The sequence below is a fragment of the Brassica napus genome, chromosome C8 (genome assembly GCF_020379485.1).
Source record: "Brassica napus cultivar Da-Ae chromosome C8, Da-Ae, whole genome shotgun sequence".
Taxonomy (NCBI): Eukaryota; Viridiplantae; Streptophyta; class Magnoliopsida; order Brassicales; family Brassicaceae; genus Brassica; species Brassica napus.
The window spans coordinates 10,978,329-10,998,998 of NC_063451.1; the positions used below are offsets into that span (position 1 = coordinate 10,978,329).

Consider the following 20,670-nt stretch of genomic DNA (forward strand, 5'->3'; position numbering starts at 1 on the left):
TCTCTAGCCCCCTCAATCACCATATAGTCCCTATTTTCATAACTATATATATGTATCATCACTTAATTTCATGCAATCCAAACAACAGTGGAATCCTCTACACTTATATTTCAAGTTTACAATGAATATATTAACTACGACTCAAGACTCAAATAGACACAATTCATACGTATGGAACATGCTTCGGAAACTAAACTACCATAGAAGTAGTTCTACACTACTATGTGATCTTACGGAATAGCCCTCACCTTATCAATGTGTAAAAGTGATGTCTACTAACTCCAAATGCTCAAACGGACTCCAAATCTGAAACATGGCAAAAAAATCGAGTCATACCGCGCTTTGAACAGTTGGAAAAGGATAACCAGTGGAATAGTCAAAGTCAACAGAAAAAATATTGGTCTTGTCAACGATCAACCCGATCAACTTTGAAACAAGCCGGTCAACCCTTAACCAGATTGAAATCAAATTGAACCAACCGGTTTTCCTTAAACGAAATTTATTGCAATTGGAAATCAAATTAATTAAACAAACCAGTCTATCCTAATCAAAATTAAATAATTTTAACCAACTGGTTTGACCTAACCGAATCCAAATCTAATTAAACCAACCAGTTGACTGGGTCACTTAGTTGACGACTCAGACGAATTGCCAAGTCACTGACTCTGGTGATGGTCACTGACGTCGGCTTACTGGAAAATGTCCCTAGTGGTGGCAGCTCCGGCAAAGGCCTGTGGCGAGGGAGCTGCGTGTAAATCCGGCTAGCTGCGGTGGAGCGTGAGATGCACACCCCCCCCCCCCCAAACTTATGGCCTGTGTGTGGAAGTGCCTTATGGAGGCATTGTTGCTGAACTTCCTGTTTCGACTCGTCTCCGTGAGAGAAACACGATGGTGGCCTTAGATTCAAAAAAAGAAATGGTGGCCTTAGATTCAAAAATGGTTAGGGAGTTATGGACGATTTCTAAACCGCCACATAAAAAAAACAAATCTAAAAAAGGTAGTTCCAGTTTACCTTCGATGATTAACGTCGGTCGACCAAAGTGCATATGTTATCTCCCGACCTCACCTATGAGATTGAATGATAAGGAGAAAATTGCTGGGGATAATTAATCTAGGAAGTCATTCCTCTTGAGCAGGATATCGACCTTCTTCTCTTGGCCAAAAGATTTACGGCTCCTGAGCCGGGTTTTGCTCCTACCTCCAGGTAAAAAAAGAAATTTCTAATAAAGAGAAATTATATGGGGAGATATAACCTAATTCTCGACTAAGGACAACCTATAACAAGGGGTCCCAAACCCTAGAACAAGGGATCGACTATTCATGATTTTAACTATAGATATAGCTGCGGCCAGAATTAGGATTTCTTACCTAATATGTTGTAATTCTAGCTCCCTTGATTAACAATTATTTTGACCGTTAAATTTTGTCTTTACTACTTGCTTCTTGGTTCTGTAATATCACGGAAAACCTTACTTAAAATTACCCTAGCAATAAGAGGGAAAACATACCAACTAGGTGAAGAAGATGCACTTAGATTGGAGCGGGTCGGTTTTAATTTTTTTTAACACTAGTTTAGGTGGTTTGGTATTAAAATTAGATAGTAAACCGGTCAAATCAACTATTATGTGTATATATGTTTTAAACTTAAATTTGATGTGTAAATAGGTTAGGAAATTTTTATCGGGAGAGATTTAGCATGAAATCATAATTTGAGAGATATTTGATGCTATATAGTACTTCTTGTGGGATGTAGATAGTTAACCCTGAGAGATACAATATTGTACGTAATTAATTCACGAGGGAGATTAACGCTTCGTAACAAACTTTTCCTCTTTGACTCGTCTTAGACTCATCTTCTCCACCGTAGCTTTCAAAAGCTTGATAGAGGTCAAAGGTTGGAATCTGAGAAGAGAAACCATGTGAGACGAAATAGAGAAACCTCGGAAATAAGTTTCTGTAAGGATCACTTTCTCTTTGCATCTTCAGATAGGTCATACATCTTTCTACTTCAGACTTGACCTGCAAGTAAACATCGTGAGCTTTCTCTTTATCATTTAGCTCATTCCGTTTGCCTTCTGTTTCTATTGGTTTTCCGAAATGCACGTACAAACGTCCAGGGATCTTGGGAATTATTCCAGGCACATGCAAATCTTGATTCCCCAATTCACCTTCTTCACCGTTCCTAATCTTATTGTCATTACCAGATTCAGAAGGAGGAGTTGCGGTATATAGTCTCAAGAAGTGATGGAAATAATATACCTCAATTTGGTAGCGTCCTGTGTTATCTCTTGTATGAAATTCTTTATGAAAGGGATCTTCATTTGATCATTGTAATCCAAAACCATCTGAGAATCGCTCAAAGAAGTTACTCAAAAGAGCCGATTGAAATGGGTGGACACAGAATAGACTTGGCACTCTAAAGCTAGTTTTAAAAATGTTGATCATTGTAATCCAATACGGAAAAGAGACTATGCTTACTTGACAGAGATCATCTTCTCCAACAACGCCAAAAGGAATGATTTTTGCTCCAAATTTAGATGCGATCCTTGCAAACTCTGAGTGTTGTGGCCAAAACAACTTGTATTCTTCACCCTGTAGAAAATGTGAATAACCACAGATTTGACAAGAAGGCCGCCAAATAATGAAAATATAAAGCATTACCTTTCTGTGCAAAGCTTCACGGACACCTCCAGGATACAAAAGCACATGAGCTTTCGAACGAAGTAGTTTGTTGAAATTGAGACTAGAGACAGGGACCGCCCCACCTATCCTAACCGAGTCGAACATCTGCATATCAGGGAGTTTTGAGCCTACTGTTTTGCTAAACATCATGGGATGGGCCAGTCCACGCAACATAATGTTCTTTTCTTTCAAGAGATGAATTGCTAACTGAAGCAATTCGATACCAAGCAACATGTGATTCCCAACATAAATAACCGGGCCCTCTGAAGGTATTCCTGCAAGTGATCTTACTATAGTGCCGTTTTCTAGAGTTGAGAAAAATGCTGGAGAAATCGCAGCGGTTACTAATCTGTACCAGAGGAATTAATAGTAACACTACCTTATCAGTCAAAATTTTTTTTTTTTGGACACAGAAATTGGACAGATAAGATCAGAATAGTGATGCAGAAACTGACTTTTGTGATTCTTCAAACTCTTTGAACTCAAACGGAGTGGGCATAATGTAATCGGAAATGTAATCAAGTGTCTTTCCACGGCGATAAAAATAGGCAAACTTGATGATAGTCACGAGATCTACTCCATCCTCCTAGCATTACACTATTATTGATCAGTCGAGCTGTAAGATTATTTGTAAATCAAACACAGTATAGAAGTTCCATTGCACCAAAGCTGGTAGAAACTAGATAGTCAATGAAAGCAGAAGATGTTTTAAATTCATTGTTAAAGCACTGACGCAAATAAAGTTCTTACCAAGAAGAGGAACTGTCCATTATTCTTAAACTTACGGACTTCACATTTCGGCAATGTACAAAGAAGTCTTTCAATGTCTTCCTTGTTAAGTAACCACTGATCGCGTCCACTGTAATATTCATAACCATATAAAGGAACAATTCAGCTTCCAGAGATCGCTAAACTTCTACGTATGACTAATAATGAAACAGGGAGGTTGACAAGTTTATGAACCTCAGAAGTATCAGTGTTTGGGCTTTGACTGTGTACATATGAGAATTAAGAGATGCTGAAGCAGACTTAAGCAGGTGAAGCTTCCATAGAAGTGTGCCCTTAGGCAAGATCCTAATTAACGTCTGTAAATAGTATTTTCTTTCTTGAGTTCTATCACATAACACATGTAATGAATGGAGAAAGTAAAATAGAAACAGCAAAATGAAGAAGACACATGAGCAAATTGCTTGTTAAACACTAAAATCTGCTATATCACTTGTTATCTGAAAATAGTATTACAGATAGATTAGCTGAAGTTGCAAAGAAGTCTCCAAAGATCCCTCTGCCAATCTGCGCAACATCAGCTCCATTCAGGATAGTCTCTAAGATTGTCGCCAACGGGTAACCTATGTTTTTTAAAATTAGCCCTGATTTTGTAACAAAACTAGACACTTAAACCCGTCTTTCAGAGAGAAAATTTCGGACCCTTTTTTTTTTGTATTTCCATTTAATCAGGTGCAAGAAATAAAAGGAGTTGAAACTTTACCAAGCTTAAACCCAAAGTTTTCCTCTATCAAGATGGGAACTTGGTCAGGCAAGAATTCCAGTAGACCGGATAAAGGTTGCAAAATGAAGTTGTTTAAACGTGTGACTGCATCAAACATGATCAAGAATCACAATAAAGAATCTAGGAAAAAAAGGGAGTACGTAGTGTTATTTTGTTTTACCTGGATTAGCAAGAATCAAGACAAGATTGATGTCAGGGTTGCTCGCAGCAACATCTAGAGCAAGGCAAGCTCCAATAGATTCTCCAACGATATATATGGGCCAATTTGGGAAACGATGATATCTAACTGTCCTCTCAATGAGCTTCACAATGTCTGAAATCAGAAAGAATTGAAACACATTGGTTGGTTACACAAGAGTAATTATAAAATCAGAGAATGTTTGACAAATTAAGAAATACCTCGAGAAGGGGTACGATCACTGACTGGAAAATGAAGGCACCATATGTCAAATATCCTATTGTCAAAAGACAATGAGATGAGGAAACAAAGACTATAAAATTATTCTGTTAAAAATATAAATATCAGGAAATAAAGAAAATTGGGTGAAGTTGGCTTACTCTCCAAGCCTTCTGTGGTGGCGAATGAGCCCTAATCCAGTACCATCGATCCCTGCAGTTTTGGACAAAAATATAGATCAAGCTGTCATTGATTTCATCCATATATTAAAAAGACGAACCCGGTACATAGAGAAGGAGAGGAGATCCTGGAGCTCTTGCCCCACATTCTAACGGAGAGAACCACCGTGGCGGACCTCCATCTGTACTTAAAAAGTCTCCAGCTTCCACAAAAAAATCATTTAAACTCTTCCGCACTTCTGGCTGCGCCACCTCGCTGAATGAATAAGGATTCACGGTCGCCTTCACCTTTCCTCTGAGTTTTGGACCATACGCGACAGAGGTCGATCGTTGGATTGAATTCCGGTAGAAAAAGTCGAGATTGTAAGCTCTCGTCGAAACTGAGGAGATGATGGGACAAATTCTGACAGTAATCGCCATTGAACAGAGACCTCCTACGTACATTGTTTTCTAGGTAGAACAAGATTTTTGTTCTCCAACTTCATCTTCAATCCACAGAACACGACAAGCTCGTGCCCGCGAGAAAACAGGGGTTTTAATTTCAAATCATCTTCTTTCCTTCATCTATACTGATAAAAAGGAAATTTTTTTAAAAAATCTACTTAAATACTTTACATAATTTAAATGAACTCATTTATTATGCTTCCATAATCTATAATCTATTATATAATTACTCTAACGATAAATCCCTATGAATATAGGATAGATTATTCAAACATGTTTTATTTTTATTTTTTATTTTTTTTACAAGAAAAGGATAAAATGAAACTAATGTGATTCTTGATCCAAGAGCCTTGGAAGAATTGAGTCAACATAAACCACAACAGAAAGCTGATTTCTAGCACCTCGTGCCAGCTTAAATACTTTACATAATTTAAATGAACTCATTTATTATGCTTCCATAATCTATTATATAATTACTCTAACGATAAATCCCTATGAATATAGGATAGATTATTCAAACATGTTTTATTTTTATTTTTTATTTTTTTTACAACAAAAGGCTAAAATGAAACTAATGTGATTCTTGATCCAAGAGCCTTGGGGGAATTGAGTCAACATAAACCATAACAGAAGGCTGATTCCTAGCACCTCGTGCCAGCTTATCCGCAATTGTGTTTTGTGCCCTCGGAATATGTTGAATAGTAAAGGGGTGAAAAAATTCCTTACATCGCATAAACTCCTCCATGTGTGTAGTGAACGCTGGCCATTCTGTAGGTGAATCTTCACCAGTTGAGAGCAGTCAGTTGTAAACACCACTTCTGAGATTTGTAGGGTCTTCATGCACTCCATCGCCCATATCAAAGCTTCACATTCAGCATGTAAAGGTGATAGACTCCTGCGAATAGCCACTGCACCCATCATAGTATCAGTTGATCCACCTGTTTTGTAAACTCATCCTTGTCCCGTACAAAAATCATGTGCCCTCCATGCCCCATCAATGTAACACTTATCTATCGCCAAAGCATCATGGTTCTCCACAATATGTGGGGGAGCCCAATTTATTAAATTTTTGGTCTGAGATTCAGCCCACAAAACACTTTTAATTTCCGTAGTCCGGAGAAGATTTAAAGGATCCCTTATCTGATTTTTAGAAATCTTAGCATTCCGATTCTTCCAAATATACCATAAAATCCATGGAAAATAGTTCAAATCTAATTCTTTTGGTGTCCGCCAAAAGAGATAGTCCATGTTTGTAAAAAGAGATGGGGTCGGAAAAATCCTTGGGCATGATAGGATATTAGATAAAGCCCAAATTTGAAGTGCTAATGGACATTCAAAAAACACATGATTAATAGATTCTTCTTCAGCCCCACACATTTGACATTGCATATCACATTTGATTCCCCGTGAGTGAAGATTCCTGGACACCGGTAAACAACCAGAAATTATTTGCCAAACAAAATGTTTCAATTTTGGTGAGCATTGTAACTTCCAAGAGTGCGCTAATAATGGTTTTATCCGGTCCCATATCCCTATCCTGAGTACCCTTATCAGGATATAATTTCTCTGTCTGATAGCCTGATTTTACCGTGTATCTACCATGATCCGTAAATGCCAGCCATATGAATCTGGCTTAGGGTTACGACTAATGGCTAAACTCCGTATAGTACTCACATCGTCCTGATGGACAAATGCGTTGAGTAAATCCAGGTTCCAAGAAAGATCAACTGGATTAATTAAATCCTCCACCTTAAGTAATGGATTCAAGAATTGATTTGAAAATTTTGGGATTGCTGACCTCGGGCGAAGAGCGGGGATCCAAGGATCATTGCAGACTGAAATGGTTGAACCTGTTCCCACTCTTTTAATTAGCCCTTTATTAACCAGAGATATAGCTGATGTGATACTCCTCCACCCATATGAGGGAGAATGTGATCTGATATGATCCAAAGGATCTGACTTTCGGTAATATCTACCTTTAAAAACCCTTGCAAACAAAGAATTTGGTTTGTCGATTAATCTCCACAACTGTTTTGCTAATAAAGCTGTATTAAAATTCTGAATATCTCTAAAACCAATGCCCCCTTCAGCTTTATCTTTACACAATTTGTCCCATGAAAACCAATGCATGCCTTTTGTATTGCCGCTGCCACCCCACCAAAAGTGAGCAACTGTGCTCGTAAGTTTCTTAGTAACCGTTTTTGGTAAACGGAAGCAAGACATAACATGAGTTGGCATGGGGGATGCTACTGCTTTTATTAAGACTTCCTTCCCGCCCTTCGTGATAAATCGGAGAGTTTAATTATTGACCTTATTATTAACACTTTCATTGAGAAAACCAAAAACTTGTGTTTTAGAGCCACCAAGACTCTCTGGGATTCCCAAGTATGTTCCCATGCCACCTATTGTAGTAATACCCAATACCTGTTGTACCTCTAATCGTACTGAATCTGGTACCTTATGTCCAAACTGTAGGGACGATTTCAAAATATTGATCTACTGTCCTGACGCTCTTTCATAATCTTTCAAAATCTGAAGAATGACCTCACATTCTTGCCTATTGGCTCTGCAGGAAAAGAGACTATCATCAACAAATAATAAATGTGAAATTGCCAGATTGCCGCGCGCAATTTTTAGCCCAGTTAGTAACTTTTCTTCTTCCTTCTTCCGAATATTTGCTATTAGTGTTTCACTGCACAAAATAAATAAATAAGGCGACAAAGGATCACCCTGTCGCAGTCCTCTATTTGGTATAATATGTCCTTTTGGCTGACCATTAATTAAAACTTTGTATTGTACCGAAGAGATGCAAGACATTATCCGAGATACCCATCGTTGTGCGAAACCCGACTTTAGTAAAATAGCTTCGATAATGGGCCATTCAACTCTATCATAAGCCTTACTCATATCCGTCTTTATAGCCAGAAATTTCTCTTTACATGAGTTATTCGTATGTAATCCATGAAACATCTCTTGCGCAATTAGAATATTATCTGAAATCAACCTCCCAGAAACAAAAGCTGATTGTGTTTCTGAGACCAGGTGTGGTAGTAGCCGTTGGCAAAGCACCTTTGAAATAATATTATATCCCACATTACATAAACTGATGGGTCGAAGTTCCGTCATTCGATTTGGCCGCACTGTCTATTCAAACATGTTTACACATGAAGTGATCATTACCACATATAGTTCCATTAATAGTATAAAATTTTTAACGTTAAAACCCTTCAATAAAGTTTGTTTTGGGTAAACCCCCAAACTAAGTATTTAACGAAAAAACCTTCAAAATAATTTTATTTAATGAATTAAACACTAGCAAGTCATAATTACAATTACTACCGGTAAATCTTTAGTTTGGGGGTTTCTACATTAAGTAAACATAGTTGAGGGGTTTTACCATTAAAAAAAAATCAAAATTTTATAACATTACCTAAAAATTGGATAATTTTTAGTATATTATATGGGTTCTTACATTTTTAATTTAAAATTGTTGATGTTAAAAACACATCAAACTCATATATTTACAATAAAAAATTTAAAATCCTAATTTTAAAAATTTAAGTTACTAATTTTAGATAATATTATAAAATTTTGATTTTTCTTTTAGATTTTTAAAGGTAAAACCCCTCAACTATGTTTCTTTAATGTAGAAACACTCAAACTAAAGATTTACCGGTAGTAATAGTAATTATGACTTTCTAGTGTTTAATTAATTAAATAAAGTTAGTTTGGAGGTTTTTTCGTTAAATACTTAGTTTGGGGTGTTTACCCAAAACAAACTTAGTTGAGGGTTTTAACTTTAAAAATCCTAAAATTTTCAATGGTTTAATTATGGTTAATATTGGTTGTAATGTAGAATCTATACTATTAAAAGGGGAGGATTCTTAGAAAAATTTTACTTAAATAAAGTTGTTGGACCATTTCATTAGACTTAACTATTTTTTTGGTCTTACTTTATATTTTTATAACTATATAAATACTTTACATAATTTAAATGAATTCATTTATTATTCTCCATAATCTATTATATAATTACTCTAACAATAAATCTACATTAATATATGATAGATTATTCAAACATATTTACACATGACGTGATCTTTATCACATATAGTTTCATTAATAGTATAAAATTTTCAATGGTATAGTTGTGGTTAATATAGGTTGTAATGGAGAATCTATACTATTAAAAGGGGATGATTCTTAAAAAAATCTACTTAAACAAAGTTGTTGAACCATTTCATTAGACTTAACTATTTTTTTGGTCTTACTTTATATTTCTTCAACTATATAAATACTTTACATAATTTAAATGAACTCATTTATTATTTTTCCATAATCAATTATATAATTACTCTAACAATAATTCCCCATTAATATAGGATAGATTAGTCAAACATATTTACACATGACGTGATCATTACCACATATAGTTTCATTAATATTATAAAATTTTCAATGGTTTATTTATGTTTAATATAGGTTGTAATGGAGAATCTATACTACTAAAAGGAGAAAATTCTTTAAAAATCTACTTAAACAAAGTTATTGGACCATTTCATTAAACTTAACTATTTTTTTTTTGTCTTACTTTATATTTCTCTAACTATTTAAATACTTTACTTAATTTAAAAAAAAAATGAACTCATTTATTATTCTCCCATAATCTATTATATAATTACTCTAACAATAAATCACCATGAATATATGATAGATTATTCAAACATGTTTACACATGACATGATCATTACAACATATAATTCCATTAATAGCATAAATTTTTCAATGGTTTAGTTATGTTTAGTATAGGTTGTAATGCAGAATCCTCTGGTGTATAACAATTTTTTTACATGAATTAGAAATTAAAAGCCTTAATGTCATCTATTCAACTATGAAACATTAATTTAATTAATTACATCCAATCAACTATTAAGATTTGATCTTACATTCTTATATATGAACTAAATGATTAATCTTATCGTATAAAATTAAAAAAAAATGGTCTAAACGAGTTGGAGATTTAAATGGACTAAGTAAAAAAAGACTGGTTTAAATAGAACATATTTATTTACTTTACAAATTCTAACAATGTCTATGATGCGTTTTATTGAATTTTCACAAATGCAAAATATCTTACGCTTTAAATCAGGTAGTTTAGGTTGTTTGGAAAAAAATAGGATAAATAATTAACTATTAATTATTTTAATAAAAAATATTCGAGTCATTAATTTTTATTTTTTTTGCGTAGTTTGGTTTATAAATAGTATTTATAAAATATTTGGTTATTTAGAAATTAAATATAATTAATATTTGTAGGTATATAATTTGTATTTTAAAAATTTAAGTACTCATTTGGTTCTCAGTTCAGTTTCTATTCCCGGTTCCAAAGATATAGGATATGCTCGGCTATTTATGAATTTTAGCTTAATTTTGTTTTGTTTTTTCCAGTTTGGTACGGTTCAATGCACCCTGGTAAATGTACCCAAACCTATACATGATCCAGAGGAATCCCAATGTGCATGAAGATCGTAGTAAGAAGACTCCCTACTGTCTCTTTCTTCCGTCCCCTTCCTCTGATTGGCTTCATCTTCAGCTTCACCAAGTGCTCAGCAAACACAGCCCCGAGGTTGGGCCACAGATCATCCGCATCATCCGCTGGCTCTGAGATCTCACCCAACGGAACCAGACTCCTCACCGTGTAGTAAAGCAGTGTGAGCTCCTGTACCCAAACCTTTTTCGGTTCCATCTTGTACAACAGCGTGTTGGCAAGGACCTTGAGGAAGTAGCGCACGGTGGGATGGCGGATATCGGTCTGAGTGGCTGTGCACGAGTTGAAATGGCCAGATGCCAAGTGTCCCCAGAACTTTGACTGTCCGAGAAAGGCGGGGACGACGCAACGTGTGAGCCATGGTTCCCAAACCCAACTCGCGGATCATCTCCTCTAAGTCCGTCTCGAGCCCAAGTCTTTGTATAGTTGCCCAGTCGATGAAACGTGTGGGTACGATGGTGACCTTTAGCCACTCATTGTAGAACAAGCTTTCATAGTCGTCCCACGCTTCTTTGACTTCACGGTGGGTGCATTTGATGTCCTTGACGGCATCGTGAGGGTCGGCATAATGCTCAAAGGTCTTAAGGGTTTCTCCTACCCTTTCCCTCGGCCAAGGATCACGGTCCATTTCCGGAGGTGGTGGTCGTGCGTTGGAGCTGCTAGGACGATTGAAACATCTATTTGTTCTCCTCTCTTTGTCGGTCATCTGCAAACAAAGAACACAAGAGAAAATTTCGTAAATAGCGAGGATGATGAAACGATGATCGATGTCGATCGACACACGAATGTCGACATCGATCGACAGCCTGAGTGAATCGCCAATCGACGGATATGTCGTGTTGTTGGTCGACGGTTCAGTCCCGAAACCTGCAAAAATCTAACCATCGTAATTCGATTTCATATAACACAATGGTCACACAATTCAGTACGAGTTTCCCATTGTTCTAGTAGTCCTAATATTGTTAGATTGAGCCATAATTCCGATTTGTAATTCATCTCAAGTATCAACCCTAGAAAACCTTAAAGTTTGAAGATTTCGAAGTCATACTTTGTAGATCGGTTGATTGAGTGAACTAAACAGATAGAGAAGTTAAAATTGTATGGGTTAGGCTCAAGAACAGCCAAAATCGGTTGAGAAACGAGAGAGAAATCGAGGGGTGAAGGTTTCATAGTGTTTTCACGATTTAGGGTAAAACCAACGAAGTGTCGACTTAAATAGGTCCGTGACTCGACAGCGACCATTTATCGACATAGGGAGTGCAATGTCGATCGATGTTGGAATTTTAATGGTGAAAGTTATTTTGAGTTAGTTTTTTTTTTTATAATTGAGAAAGATCTAAAATCTAAGATTAATTTTCTAAATAAGTTAGTGGGTTGCCCCACTCAGTGCTTATTTCAAGTCGTAAGCTTGACTTTCAAACGGAACTAATCGGCGATTGGAGGATCCAATCGTAGAATTTGACAGTTTGGAACAAATGCTTTCGTCTAGTAATGTTTTACTCTCTGTCCATTCACTGTGAATAAATTTTCTTCGTTGCTTACTAAAGTGATGGCTCAGTGAGGTCATACTTCTTTGACCGTAAAGGGGCCTGTCCATCGAGAACGAAGTTTTCCAGGAAAAAGTGTCAAACGGGAGTTATACAAGAGTACTTGGTCGTTCGGTTCGAAATGTCTGGAGATGATTTTCTTGTCATGGAAGGCTTTCGCCTTTTCCTTGTATATCTTGGAATTCTCATACGCAAGATGTCTAATCTCACCTAACTCATTAAGTTGAATCAGTCTCCTTTCGGCAGCTGGCTTGATGTCGAAGTTGATCAGTTTTACTGGCCAAGCTGCTTTGTGTTATAGCTCAACCAGTAAATAACAAGATTTTCCATAACGTAAATGGAACGGTGTTGTCCCTAAAGATGTTTTGAAAGCTGTTTTGTAGGCCCATAGTGCGTTGTCCAACCAGTCTTTTCTCGTGGTCCATACAGTATTTTCTAGGATTTCTTTTATTTGGCAATTGGAAACTTCTACTTGTCCGCTCGTTTGAGGATGATAGGGAGTGGCAACTCGGGGGTGAACTCCATGCTTTTTGAGAAAATTTTCAAATGTTCTATTAATGAAATGGGAGCTACCATCGTTTATCACTACTCGAGGGACGCCAAATCTCGGAAAAATGATGCTCTTAAAAAGTTTAACGAAAACTGCTGCGTCTTTCGTTGGGGAAGCCACCGCCTCAACCCATTTGGACACATAGTCGACAGCAACCAAGATGTATTTATTTCCATATGAAGAGGGGAAATGGCCCATGAAATTGATCCCCCAGCAGTCGAAAACTACTACTTCATGGATAAAATTATGTTTCATCTCGTGTCTTTTGCTGATTTTTCGTCTTCGTTGGCATCTATCACATCTAGGTATGTGTGCATGAGTGTCGCAAAACATGGTTGGCCACCAAAAACCAATTTTCGATACCGTCTTGAAGGTGGTAAAGTGTCCAGCGTAATCAGATCCATGGTAATGAAATAGGATATCTGTAACTTCACTCTCCGCGACAAATCGTCTATAGATTCCACCTGAACAGTGTTTGTAGAGATATGGTTCATTCCAGTTGTATCTTCGGACTTCTCTCAGAAATTTCTTCTTTGTATACCCTTTGAGAGTTTCTGGTTCTATATCAGCAGCTAGATAGTTTACTATATCAGCATACCAGGGTCTATCTGTGATATTTCCATTTATTGCGTGCACCTCCTGACTTAACTTCCTATCTCCGGTAGGGTTTGATTTAGAGTTAAGTTTGCTGCAAGCAACATTGACTTCTAAGTCGATAAAAATCTTATTGAAAACGAGTCGTGATGTCAGTTTCTAGTATCGTCGATCGATGATCCAGGGATGGTATCGTTCGACGATTCATGCGTGATAACGATCGACATTCCATCAGTGGTATCGGTCGAAATTGATTCAGATGTAAGACATATATTACCGATGAATAAAGAGTCCATTTGATATACGTTTTCCGTTGGTAGGAAATCGTCAATGGGAACATCATTCTCAACTCTTATTCGGGAAAGGTGATCGGCAACTCCGTTGTCAACTCCTCTTTTATCTCTTATTTCTATATCAAATTCTTGGAGTAACAGGATCCATCGCAGAAGTCTTGGCTTTTCTTCTTTCTTCTGCATTAAATATTTCAATGCGGTATGGTCCGTGTGGACACCAACTTTTGAACCAACCAAGTATTGTCTAAATTTCTCAAATGCGAAAACAACAGTGAGTAATTCCATTTCCGTCATCACATAGTTTCGCTGCACGTCATCGAGAGTGGGACTGGCGCGATAAAAAACATGTAACTTTTTATCTTTCTTCTGACCTAAGACAGCCCCGACTGTGAAATCACTCGCGTCACACATTATCTCAAATGGGAGGCTCCAGTATGGAGCTTGCATGATAGGGGCGGTTATCAAGGCAGTTTTAATCTCCTCAAAATATTTTAAGCATTCTGGTGCGAAATCGAATTTAACATATTTGCAAAGCAGAGCAGTGAGAGGTCTAGTGATTCTGCTAAAATCCTTAATAAATCTCCGGTAGAATCCAACATGTCCGAGGAAACTCCTCACGTCTTTTACAGTCGTGGGTGCAAGTAAACCAGTCATAACTTCTATTTTGGCACGATCTACCTATATTCCGGCTGCGGATACTTTGTGCCCAAGGACTATTCCATCATTAAACATGCATTTTCTCCAGTTTAGGACGAGGTTCTTTTCTTCACATCTAGCCAATACTTTACACAAGTTGTCTAGGTAGTTTTAAAAATTAGATATGTGAACTGAAAAGTCATCCATAAAGACTACCATGAAATCTTCGATCATATCTGTGAAGATTGACATCATGCACCTATGAAAGGTAGCATGAGCATTACATAGGCCGAATGGCATCCTTCGGTAAGCGAAAGTGCCGTTAGGGCATGTGAAAGTCATTTTTTCTTGGTCATCAGGATTTATAGGAATCTGGAAGAATCCGGAATACCCGTCGAGAAAGAAATAGTATTGGTGATTTCCCAGCCTTTCCAACCTCTGATCTATGAAAGGTAGTGGGAAGTGATCTTACCTAGTGGCTGCATTCAGACTTCTGTAATCAATACACATCCGATGTCCAGTACAGTTCACGTAGGAATAAACTCGTTCTTATCATTTTTCACCACTGTGATACCTCCTTTCTTTGGTACAACATGCACATGGCTCACCCAATTATTGTCCGAGATAGGGTAGATGATTCATGCATCTAGGAGTTTGGTGGTTTCTTTCTTTACTACTTTAAAATTTGGGTTTAACCTCCTTTGATGTTCAATTGATGATTTAGAACTGTCTTCTAAATGGATACGGTGCATGCACAAATCAAGGGAGATACCGGGAATATTAACCAAAGAATAGCCAATAGCTTTCCTGTATTTGCGAAGTTTGTTTAATAATAACGCAAGTTCTCCACTACTAAGGTTGGCATTAACGATAACGGGATACAATTTGTCGTAAAGGAAAGCATATTTCAGCCCAGCTGGTAATTGTTTCAGTTCAACTTTTGGTGCTTTTTTCGAGCTCCAATAGTCTAGCGCGAGCGGCTGTCGATCGATGGCGCTTTGCAAATATCGATCGACATATATCGCTATGCTGTCGTCTTCTGCTGTATCGACATTCATGACCTCGTCACATGCGTCCAGTAATCGAGCATATTCATCAACTCTGCTATCAATGCTGAGAGTGTCGTTTACGGAGGTAGTATGGGCTTTTTCTAAATGGTCATCTAAACATATGTCAGCGAAAGATTTTTCAGCTAGCCTAGGAACATGATCGACGAAAAAGGTTTGATTGTCTATTAAAGGGCGTTTGATCATCTTTTCCATGTCCAAGGTCATCGGAAGGTTGCAGACGTTCAAACATATGCGGCCTTCCTTAACTTCAATTATCGCGCCAGCAGTAGCTAGAAATGGTCTTCCTAAAATAAAGGGGTCCTTAGGTTCGTGCTTGTATTTCAACACTATAAAATCTATAGGCATATGACATCCGTTTATCATGATAGGTACGTCTTCAAGAATTCCTTCAGGTACTCTAACAGATTTATCAGCAAGAACTAAAGTGATCCTCGTAGGCTGAAATCTTGTGAAGCCGAGAGATATCGTGACATAGTGCGGCATTAGGTTTACGCTGGAGCCTAGATCGCAAAGAGATCGAGAAAATCGTTTATTGCGAATAGTGCAATCTTAAACGAAACTCCCAGGATCTGATTCTTTGGTCGGGGTTCCTCCTTGGATCCTAGCACTAACCTCCTCTGGAATCATCATGACACTCTCCTCTGATGTTGGTAAACTTTGTGACACCATATCTTTAACATATTTCTTTATGGAGGGGGAAACTTTCATAGCGTCAGTAAGTGGCATCTCAATGACTACTTTGTCAAAGGCTTTCTTGCAAATAGCTTTATCTATTTCGCGCTTTGTTTTTGACTTGATGGGAGGCAAGGGAGGCAAAGTTCTATACTCCCTTTCCACCGTAGGTTTAGAGGATGTTACTGGTTTTGGTGCGGTAGGTGCGGTAGGTGCGGCCTGTCGATCGACGTCGTCGCATGTTTGTCGATCGACATTCTCCTCATCCTCTGATTCTCCTTCTCGGTCGTCGAGATCGGGTTGAGGTTTCTCAACGTCTTTGGTGTGGTCTGGCTTTCCCTTTTTAGGGGGAAACTCCGACTCAGGCTCAAGGTCATCAAACACTATTGGTTGAGATCTACTCTTCCCGTCTCTCTCAATTTCCGTGGGTTCATCAATGGCAATACCCTCTTCTACGTTCGAGGTGAGGTTTCTACTGCTCCTTAAGGTGACAGCTCCTACTTGGCGTCGAGGATTAGGGTCAGTTTTTCCTGGAAGAAGTCCTTCTTCCCTCTTTAGCTATCGCAATATGCGCTAATTGACTATCTAATCGCTTAATATGTTCACTTATGATTTCAAATATTTTTATCAGTTCACAGTGAACTAAGTCTATCTTTCCACCCAGATTGGCGGCTACTTCCGATTTTCAGTGAAAGCTTGGTCTAACCTTGACTTAGCCTTTCCCTTGTGTCGGCTGTAGGTTTCGTCATATCTGCTGGTAAAACTAGGTTCACTAAGCTCAGGGTGCTGATCATGAAGGTCCACTTCATATATGGATTATCTCCGTCCTTCGAGATTCATCGGGTTATCGTCTTCTATTTCGAAAACTCGGGATTTGTTCTGATCTGTTAAAAGGGAATGAAGCGAGTCTAAGATTTCCTTAATTTCAGATAGTTCATCATTCGTTTTCTTGAAGGCTCTAATGGTAGCTACGTTTTCCATCTGCCAAATCACGTCTGTAGGACTCCTCGTGTTGAAATTTCCCTCGCTGTATGTATCTAACGTAGTCTGATACCGAAGATTAACACCTCCATAGAAAAAGTTGATCAGCTGCGGGCATTCGAGTTGTAAATCTTTAAATCTCGCCCATGCATCTTTAAAGGGCTCTCTTTGGCCTTGGTGAAAGGTGGAAATTTTTCTTCTCACGTCTGAGTAACGTGCTTCATCGAAAAAGTGATTAATGAAGACACTCCTAATCTCCTTCCGGCAGGTTAAAGACCCTGCCGGTAACTGGTCTAGCCATCTTCTGGCGTCTCCTGCTAGGGAGAACGAGAATAGTTTGCAACGATTGTAGTTGTGTCCCATCAGGTCTTCTAAATTTTTGATGTGATCATGTGGATGTTCTGAAACAATCCACGGAAGGGGTTTTGACGTACCAAAATTAGGAAGTCAAGATTAAACTTAGATCCTCCTAAATTGTTTTCTGGTAGTCGGATAGTGGACCTATTGGAATAGGTCCATCCATGATTTAGGTAGTCTTGCAAAGGCAATTATTCCTCATAAACTATTTTTACATTAATTTTATCAGGGATTTCAGCCCCCTGCTCATTAATGATTTGGTTAATTGCGTTGCATGTCGACCTTTCGGTTCTCCTAAGACTACTTCCTTATCACATAGATTGGTAAGTAAACACTTACCTGCTTCCGGCCCATTGGTGTTGATCAATTCTAGTAGCGAAGTGTCGATCGTTTCTTCTATCTACTCATCGCTCGACGTGTCCGTCGTGTCGTCGATATATGTCCGTCTGAAATCCATTCTTTTCTTATAAGGTACATGTTTCAGCAGGAAAAGAAGAAAAACTTTAAGTAAACAAAGTAACAAAATCTAGACTATATTCTAAACTTAATCTTATGGTAATAAGAAAGAGTCCCCGGCAACGGCGCCAAATTTGATATCACTCAAATTACCCTAAGGAGTGATTTCTACTCTCTCAAATAAGAGGTTCAGTTGTAATACTTAGGGATCGAATCCACAAAGACTTTAGGATTACTCAATAGATTTGCAGTTTTCTAAGTAAAGCTAGATGATTATGATTAAAGCAGTAAATTGGTTGAACAAGATAGTTGTTCGGTTGAAAGGTTTTTGGGTTGTAAATTATTTGGGAAACAGCTAGATTTATAATAAATCTCAGGTGTGACAAGTATGCAAACTTAATTAAATTATCAGGAATTATAAATGATATGTTCTCGAACTCAAACTTAAGTATAATCTATCAACTTCTGTTTGTTTAGATTATCTAATGTCTAGATCTAAGATCTCAGCTGTCGCTTGTTGATCTTGAGAAAGTGTCGATCGACGATTCTATATGAATGTCAATCGATACACCTTTCAGTCCGTCGATCAATACAACTATGGAGTTGTCGATCGACGTTCCTTCTAGCACGCTTTACGAACAAGTTTGAATAGGTTCTCTAATATTGTAGACCAACTTCCGTGTGTATCTAGTCAATTAGATCATACTAATTTAGTTTCAGGCAATTAACCAAGCTTCTGTTTGCGCTAGTTAAACCCAAGATCTAAGTTTAGGGTGATCAATCATAGACTTAGCATTAAGAGCAACTATATGAAGAACTATTAAAATATCCTAACAACAATTCATATTAGCAATACATAGATCACCCTTTGAAGAATCCTAATCTAACAATAAGACTACTCAGACATATTCATAAGAAACATGGTCATGATGATCTGAATAATTCTTAAATGAAATGAGTATGAAAAGTAAACATGACACAGTAAAGAAACAAGGGAGTTCAAGATCTTCTCGATTATGAAGTTTAGATCTCTCTCTCTCTCTTCTATCCTAAGCTCTCCAACCTATCAAGTGTGCCTCCTCTTCAAGTGTGTGACAATGGTGGAAGAAGTCTCAAGAAGGTCTACTTCTAAAATGATATAAAACCCTAATAAATAGCATAACATGCGTTCAGGGACTTAAGGTGCAATAACTTGGAGTTTTAGGTAAAACTTGTGATTTCCTTTAATGCTGATTCTTCCAAATGGCTCGCCGTCGTTCGACGTCGATAGTGCTCTGTTGATCGATGTTAGAGGTGATCTGCCGGTCGATGTTTATCCTTAATAATCGATCCGCCTTAGTAATTTCAGCATAACTCTCAAAAAGGTTCCAAAATACTCCAAAATCACCATTTTCCTCAAATGAGTACTTAAACCTGTAAAATCTCTGAAAAGATTCCAAATGCATATAAAAGACTCTAAAAATATAATATAAATCATGGTTAAATGTGGGTAAAATCTATGATATATCACATTTCGCACTAAGGGCGTCTAGAATAGTTGGCTTCGTTTCTATTTTCAAAAGTTCACTTTTTTCAATAGAAAAAATAAACCAGTATTTGCTCTTGTGGTATTCTTCATTTTCTCTTTGAAAAATGATTATTCTAAATACATTTCATCTCCAATTTATTATTAATTATTTAATACATTTTTATGAAAACAAAAACATTTAATTCATGTTTACTATTGCTATTCAAATATTTTGTTTTAACAATTCTCCAACATAATTACTATTTAACATAGATTAAACATAACCATATCATAAAACTATGACATAACATAAATTAACCAATAAAAAACATCTTATTTTTATAAAGAATCATTAAATATATATAATTTCTACAAGCGATTAACAAAGTATTTTAAAGAAAAAATAAGCATATTTATCTTTGATGTGTTTTTTACTTGAGCTAAATTTTCTTTGAAATTAATATTTCTATGCTTTTCAATAAAAAATTAGATGGAAATAATAACTGAATCTTTAAAATTAATTGGGTAATAGTAGAAGATAAGAATAAGTAAAAGTTTAACGATCCATTTGTAATTTAAAAAGTTCATCTTAAAAAATAAAGATGTGAACATTATATCTTCAAATCTAAATACCATTGTAGCGAAACTTTATTCGAAATGGATAAAAACCTGGAAAATAAAGCACTAATGGATATGGTTTAGAAGTGTCTTTTTTTTGTCAACCAGTTTTATTATTTTCGGTCCCAAAAGATAAAGTACAGCGAAATTGGACTAATCTAAACAGGCCCATTACATGAAAGAATATAATTTAACCCATATGTGTTAACACTAGGGATGTTAAGTACAGGGTCAGAGCAGAGCCCAACCATCTTTTATTTATTATAAATTCAATCCTATTTTAACCCTATTATAATCAAGAGTTAGGGTTAGTACCAGAATTACCTCATTTAACTGAAAAAAAATATTTTATTTATTTTTGTTCTTAAATTTTAAAGATAAACTAGAAAAATTAAGATATGATATGATTCTTTCTTTCAATTTCTTGAGTTTCAAAATAAAGTTTTCCTTGCCAAAATCGCAAAATCGAGTTTTTGCTCCACAACTAAGAATAAAGTTTTTCCGTCAAAAACAAAAATTGTGTTTTTTCCGCCAAAACCTAATTTGAGTTTTTCCACCAAAACCAGAAAATCGAGTTTTCTCGTCAAAACCGAAAAATCAAGTTATCCCAAAACTGCAAAATCGAGTTT

General features: G+C 36.8%; 1 protein-coding gene across 1 annotated transcript; it reads right to left on the bottom strand.

Moving 5' to 3' along the window:
* Positions 1-1,609: 1,609 nt before the first annotated feature.
* Positions 1,610-5,626, bottom strand: LOC106414337 (phytyl ester synthase 2, chloroplastic-like). Its single transcript, XM_013855007.3, has 13 exons — positions 4,870-5,626; positions 4,751-4,802; positions 4,592-4,647; positions 4,353-4,505; positions 4,172-4,276; positions 3,925-4,031; positions 3,646-3,767; positions 3,433-3,541; positions 3,138-3,268; positions 2,662-3,031; positions 2,479-2,592; positions 2,260-2,345; positions 1,610-2,182 (listed from the first exon to the last, which is right to left on the bottom strand). The coding sequence occupies exons 1-13, from the start codon at positions 5,210-5,212 to the stop codon at positions 1,789-1,791; spliced, it is 2,142 nt and encodes a 713-aa protein (XP_013710461.1). The 5' UTR covers positions 5,213-5,626; the 3' UTR covers positions 1,610-1,788.
* Between the last annotated feature and the right edge of the window lie 15,044 nt (positions 5,627-20,670).